The sequence below is a fragment of the Crotalus tigris genome, unplaced genomic scaffold (genome assembly GCF_016545835.1).
Source record: "Crotalus tigris isolate CLP2741 ecotype Arizona unplaced genomic scaffold, ASM1654583v1 scf7180000017733.2605024, whole genome shotgun sequence".
In the NCBI taxonomy this organism is placed as follows: Eukaryota; Metazoa; Chordata; class Lepidosauria; order Squamata; family Viperidae; genus Crotalus; species Crotalus tigris.
In genome coordinates, this window is record NW_024096600.1 from 1,183,534 (window position 1) to 1,190,323 (window position 6,790).

The following is a 6,790-nucleotide window of genomic DNA, read 5'->3' on the forward strand; positions in this document are numbered from 1 at the left end:
AAGAAAGTGAGGGAGATGGCAAGATATCTGTAAGGAAGAGGGAATGAACATATGCTTCTTCCAGTAGGACCTTTCAGCCAAATCTATATTTCTTTCGTTTTGAAGCAAATGATATGAACCCAAACATTCTGGGGTTCATACATGGTAATAATACGCATCATCTGAATATCTAAGTATTTTCTGTTGCTTAAATTTTCCATACATTTAGGATGTATAATTTTGATTTTAGGCGAGCAACTTTTCCTTCCTTCTTTCCATCTTTCAAATTTACTAATTCATGTGGCCTTAAAAGCCAATTCCATAACTGAAATGATTGATAAATAGACTTTTATTTTTACCTTTTTTCCAATATTCTTTTCTCAATAGTTTTTTGTTTATTCTGTAATACAGTACTATGGTGCAATGTTACAGTATCAACTTATTCATTAATTGTTTTCAGTTGATATATGGTAGATAGAAATTTATAAACTAATTACATGGTAATTAAATGGGGAAAAGCTAAATTATAGCTTGAGTTTAGCATTTGTCTAGTGTAAACAGATTTCTGATTACGTATTCAGATACAGCAAGGCTTCAACGGTAACTACCTAAAAAATTTTCAGTTGATTCAGCTGAGTCAAATCCTTTTTAGATGATTTTTTTTTGCCAATTATAATGGTTTAGATGTCTCTTTGAAAGGGCTTCCATTTATTTTTCAAATTGTTTTTCTGTATGTCTTGGCTCTATAGGAAGAGGCCTGAGCTGTCCAAAGCCCTTTGGATCCTGTCCTACATCTAAGATAGGGTAGGCATCACCTCGGTGCCCTCCAGAGGGTTTGGATTGTAGCTTTGATCGTTTCAGAACCTTGGCCATGCCTGCTGTGGCTTTTGAAATTAAGATTTTTTTTTTTTTTAAAGTGCACTACCAAGTTGCCTATTCCCGATTGCTGCATGCTCTGTCTGCTACCTTGGCTGTTGCCAAGAAATAATGTTGCACTTAGTTCTTGGCTTTTGCAATCTACTACATAGAGAACACTTTGTTTAAATCTTTAAAAAATTCCAAATAATCAATATTTATGCTTACTCTTGCTTCTTTCTTTAGTCTCGTAAATCGATACCCATGCATCGTATTTTAATAAGGTATTTACATCATCATAACTCACTTCAGTTTATTTACAAAGATGTCGTATTTATAAAAACCACTCAGCAGAAAAGCAAAGCAAAGGTCTGTAGCTGGAAAGTTCTGTTTACTGATCACTCTGTACTTTTCTATTTAAAAGATTTCACTTCAATATTCCCTCACCCCATGCCCAGAGCCTTTAATAATCTTTGAGGTCTACAAAGCTGCCTCTTATGTGTAATGTTGCAAAGGATTGTTTTGAATGAAAGAAAGCCCTGGACTTCAGTAAAGTTTGGAAAGAACCCAAATAGATAATTTTTGTTCTCCTTTCTCTTTCCTTCCTTCTCTCCTGCCTTAGGGCCATTCACTTAGTGATGGGTTGGATGAAGTCCAAAAAGCTGAGATGAAAGCCTACATGGAATTAGTCAATAATATGCTTTTGACAGCGGAGGTATGGCAAAACACTAGTAATTTGTCAGTCTTGGGAAATGAATTATATTGAAGAGGGGGAGCGAAATGCTATTTTCTTTGTAATATTGCAAGCCACAGCTACCATTTGTGTATAAAAAAAAAGGTGGACTTACGATTAACAGTGCTTCTCAAAAAGCAGCACACTTTTATGTGCACTTCACAATCCTTTTCAGATTATTTTGGGTGCATTGAATTATTGTATTAGCTTCATGATAAGTCTAGTAGCCGTATTTATGTGTTTTAAATATTATTAATGGCTTGTTTGGTAGAGCTAGGAGAGAAAGCTGCAAGGAATAAATGACTGTGTAACCTTCTCTGTTATGAAGTTTAGTATTCTTTGGTTTCTAGCTGTATCTTCAGTGGTGTGATGATGCTACAGTCCAGGAGGTGAGTGATTCTGCAGCATACATCTTAATTAAATTTTAATGAGAAAACACTTTTGCTCACAATTGCAAGTCCCTACTCATAAATGAAACATAGAGGTTTAAACCACTAATGATGCCATTTTTTTTTTTTTGCTTTAATTTTGCTTGCATATACATTTCGGGTTACTCTATGTCATTATTGGATGTGCTAGTTTTAAAGTGAAATTTTTTTAATATAATTTTAAAGGCTTGCTTTTGTAGCTGCAAGTTATAAATAATTGCACAGAATAGGTTCTGAGGCAGAGCCACAGCAATAAAATTATAGTTAGTCTAGTCTTTTCTAAAACACAGCTTTCTCAGTTATATAAGAAGACAAAAATCCTTTTTTTCCCCCCTTTAAAGATCACTCATCCAAGATATGGTTCTCCTTATCCTTGGCCTCTGAATCGCATTTTGGCCTATCAGAAGCAATGGGAGGTGCAGCGTAAAATGAAGGCTATTGGCTGGGGCAATAAGTCACTTGATCAGGTCAGTCATTAGTTCCCCAAGTCTGATTTTTTCCCCCCCTAGAAAATGCAAAATGTAAAGTTTCAGGGAGGCACTGATTTCTTTGTATCTTCTTGGTAAATTAAATAAAAACTAGCCTCTGTTGTCTCTCATATGAGATGATGGTTTTACTGTGGGATATATTTTGATTTGCTAGATATATTTTTTAATTTGTTTTTATGATACAGTATGTTTATAATGAAACAGGATACTTAAATGGCCAGAATATAAGCTATTATTTAGAGCTTTAAAAGTTAAGATCAGTATGTTGAAAAAAATGGCATCCAGTATAAACCTTTCAATATTTGAATAATAGGATCATAGTACTGGGCATTGGATGGTTAGCTATCAGTAGAAGTTAGTATTAGGTGAAATTCCCAAATGCTCTCAGGTATGTACATCAGGGTTATTTTTTAACAGCAACTGCTATTAGATATTATTCTAGAGGTCTTTTTAATTTTTGCATGAAGATTTCTTTAAAAAAGCTGGCGAAAACCCCCAAATGTGCACAAAAATTATATATGAGGTCATTTGTATAGGTTTCTCTCTGGGTTGAATCTAAGTGCTTGATACGGAAACATGGTAACTGTATTGACTATTCCTGTTTGATTTTTAACAGGTACAAATACATCATTTTTGCATTTAAAGGGTAAAGAATAAAAGATCATAGGGGAAGGACAAGAACTTTGTGGACAAATATTGTTAAAAATCTCATGCATGTGACGTATTTTTAACTAGAGCTTTAATTAATTAAAATTATTTTCTGCTCCTTTGTGATATCTGTGTTCTTTTTAGATACTTGAAGATGTAGATCAGTGTTGTCAAGCACTTTCTGAAAGGCTTGGGACACAACTGTATTTCTTCAATAAGAAGTAAGTTCTGCCAAGAAGAAGACTTTCCCCAAATGATGGGGAGAGGTTTTTCCTGCTGTATTTCTTTTCTTTTTTTTAATAGATTAAATTAAAAAAAACTGTTCTCTTTTTCCAACTTTTGGGTAAAAAGGGCATCATAGTAACTGCCTATTGGTCGAAGAGCCAAGAATCAGGAAACAGCCTCTTTCTGTATTTCTTAATTTATGAGTGAAGGAATGGCTAGATTACCTCTGGGCAACTTGACAGAGCCATAGGAGGAGGCAAGGAGGAACATCCAGGAAGGTTAATGGGATCAAGTTAGAAAGCACTATGAAGAATTTCAGTGAAATGAGTTTCCAAAGAAGTTTCTAAAAAATGGATTTTTGTCTAAATCAACACACTCTAAAATCTAGGTTAGAGTAAAGAAATGCTACCACCGCAAGTTTATTTCCATTCTAAGTTACTCTTCGATTATATTCCTCAGTAATATGTTTTAAAAATAGTATTGTATTCATATTTTCAGTGCTTTGATCATTTGAACTGATACCAATTCCATTCTCTCAAAATATCTTGGTTGATTGTGTGTGTGTGTGTGTGTGTGTGTGAGGGGAGGGGGGGAGAGAGAGACTTTTTACATTCACTTCTATTAACATTAAGCTTGAAGGCAGTCTACTTTCTGATACTCAGATTAAAAGGATAGAACTCAGAAAGCAAAAACTCAAGATCATTGCTGTTGAGCAGTGACTGGGTGCTTAGATGCCAAACCTATTTTGGCCTTTATTAATATCCCTCCGGCCCACCAATTTCATCATTATTAGGATAGGCATGGCTGTGATTGGTGAAGCGTTTGTATGCTTCTTTATCACTGTTGTAGTTTTCAAGCCATAAACTGGCAACCTTCTGTCCCAACCTTAAGGAGAAGAGGTGGAATAAAGGCAGTTGATAGCATTTTCTCCTCAAAATGGAAAGATCAAGATATTATGCAGTGGTCTGGATATACAATTGGCGCTGGATATTATGCAGTAGTCTCGATATACAATGGATAACGTGACTTGCAATGGTTCTCTCATTCAACATACTAGTTTTCTTTTGTTCATAGGCCAACTGAATTAGATGCTTTGGTATTTGGACATCTGTTCACAATCCTTACTACCCAGTTGATCAGCGATGAACTGTCTGAAAAAGTGAAAGGCTACAGTAACCTCACTGCATTTTGCAGAAGAATAGAACAACACTACTTTGAAGGTCGAAGTTAAGACTGCCCAGTGTTCCTTCTCCAAACTGTCTTTGATAAACAGAATGCTTATGATGATAGTAATAATAAAATTAATATTTTGACTGTGCTTGTTTTGTTTTAAAAAATTAGTAGCACAGATTTGAAAATTGGGTTTAGTTCGCAATCTGAGTCAGCTACGCCAAAATTGTTGTAGCCCAAAAGAATCTACCTGTGATGAATCCAAGAAACCTGCTGTATTTAAAACAAAATTTGAGTTTTTCATTATACGTGTCTGTGTGCCATTTTAATATTCTTTTGAAGTGACCTTGAAACAACATTGTGTCAAGATGTAAAACAATAAAGTTTAGATAATTCTATAAGTCTTTTTCTTAATATTTTTAACTGCCTATACATGCTACATTCTTATAATTATTTGCACTACATCCATTGAACTACTAAGTTGGGATTATGGTTAAAGGTACAATGTTTACATAAATAACATTTGTATTTTTATCCAGCTACATAAGCAGAATTTTCTTATCTGATTAAACAGTATTTAAAATATTAACAGTGAATAGCACGAAAAATTACGCATAATGCAGAACCTGTAAAATGTATTAATTTATAGTAAAAATGTGAAAATAATAAAATATGAAATTATTCATTTTTTTAATCGTTCATAATTCTGGAGATAAAGTCAGTCTGAATGAATCCCATGTTTCTGAGTTGGTTCTCTTTCTTAGTTACATGTCTTCGAGTGTCTGCTCAGGTCATCTGAAAGTATTTGTCCCACCTTATCTTTTTATATCCTGTGAAGACAAAAAATTGTTATTTATTTTAAAAGCTATTAATGAGAACCTGTATTTAAATTATTTTTCAAATATAGCAAAGATGAATTGAATTCAAAATTGACTGTTCTCTGGCTTTTTCCAACTCATTTGATCAGTTGAAAACAAAGACTATGAAAGAGGAATATTCTTGCATAATAACAATAACAATAAAAAAGTTGGAAGGTCTTCTAGTCCAACCCCCTGCTCAGGCAGGAAACCCTATACCATTTCAGACAAATGGCTGTCCAGTCTCTTCTTAAAAACTTCCAGTGTTGGAGCATTCACAACTTCTGGAGGCAAGTTGTTCCACTGGTTAATTGTCCTAACTGTCAGGAAATTTCTCCTTAGTTCTAGGTTGCTTCTCTCTTTGATTAGTTTCCATCCATTGCTTCTTGTCCTGCCTTCAGGTGCTTTGGAGAATAGCTTGACACCCTCTTCTTTGTGGCAACCCCTGAAATATTGGAACACTGCTATCATGTATCCCTAGTCCTTCTCTTCATTAAACTAGACATACCCAATTCCAGCAACCATTCTTTATATGTTTTAGCCTCCAGTCCCCTAATCATCTTTGTTGCTCTTCTCTGTACTCTTTCTAGAGTCTCAACATCTTTTTTACATCGTGATGACCAAAACTGGATGCAGTATTCCAAGTGTGACCTTACCAAGGCATCATAAAGTGTTATTAACACGTCACGTGATCTTGATTCTATCCCTCTGTTAATGAAGCTTAGCACTGGGTTGGCTTTTTTAGCAGCTGCAGCATACTGCTGGCTCATATCTAAGTGATTGTCCACTAGAACTCCGAGATCCCTCTCATAGTTACTACTACTGAGCAAGGTAGGATCTATTCTGTACCTGTGCATTTGGTTTTTCTTGCCTAAATGTAGAACCTTATTTTTTCACCATTGAATTTCATTTTGTTAGATAGCACCAATGTTCAAGTCTGTCAAGATCCTTCTGTATCTTATGCCTATTTTCTGGAGTGTTGGCTATTCCTGCCAGCTTGGTGTCGTCTACCCCCTCATCCAAATCATTGATGAAGATGTTGAAGAGCACTAGGCCCAGAACACTTCCCTCCATGTAGATGCAGTTCCATTGAGGACCACACAACGAGTACAGCCGGTCAGCCAGCTATGAATCCATCTTGTGGGGATACTGTCTAACCCACATTTTTCTATCTTATCAAGTAGTAGGTTGTGGTCTACTATCAAATACCTTACTGAAGTCCAAGTAAATTATATCCATAGCATTCCTTTGGTCCACTAATTTTGTCATCTGGTCAAAGAATGCAATAAGATTTGTCTGGCGTGTTCTGTTTTTGACAAACCCATGTTGGCTTTTAGTAATGACTTTGTTTACCTCTAGGTGTTCGCTGATTCGTTGCTTGATTATCTTCCAGAATCTTCCCAGGTG

The 6,790-nt window shown here is 35.2% G+C and overlaps 1 protein-coding gene across 3 annotated transcripts in view; it reads left to right on the plus strand.

The window, feature by feature from the left end:
* MTX2 (metaxin 2) overlaps nt 1–5,192 on the plus strand; it is a 43,177-nt gene extending 37,985 nt beyond the window's left edge. For 2 of the 3 annotated variants that reach the window (XM_039339339.1, XM_039339338.1), the window contains 5 exons: nt 1,457–1,549; nt 1,918–1,956; nt 2,337–2,462; nt 3,276–3,352; nt 4,431–5,192. In XM_039339339.1, the coding sequence (XP_039195273.1) occupies nt 1,457–1,549; nt 1,918–1,956; nt 2,337–2,462; nt 3,276–3,352; nt 4,431–4,587 (492 nt within the window). In that variant the 3' untranslated portion in view covers nt 4,588–5,192. The remainder of the gene's footprint in view (nt 1–1,456; nt 1,550–1,917; nt 1,957–2,336; nt 2,463–3,275; nt 3,353–4,430) is intronic. The other variant, XM_039339340.1, reaches the window with a different exon arrangement.
* The last annotated feature ends 1,598 nt before the right edge of the window (nt 5,193–6,790 follow it).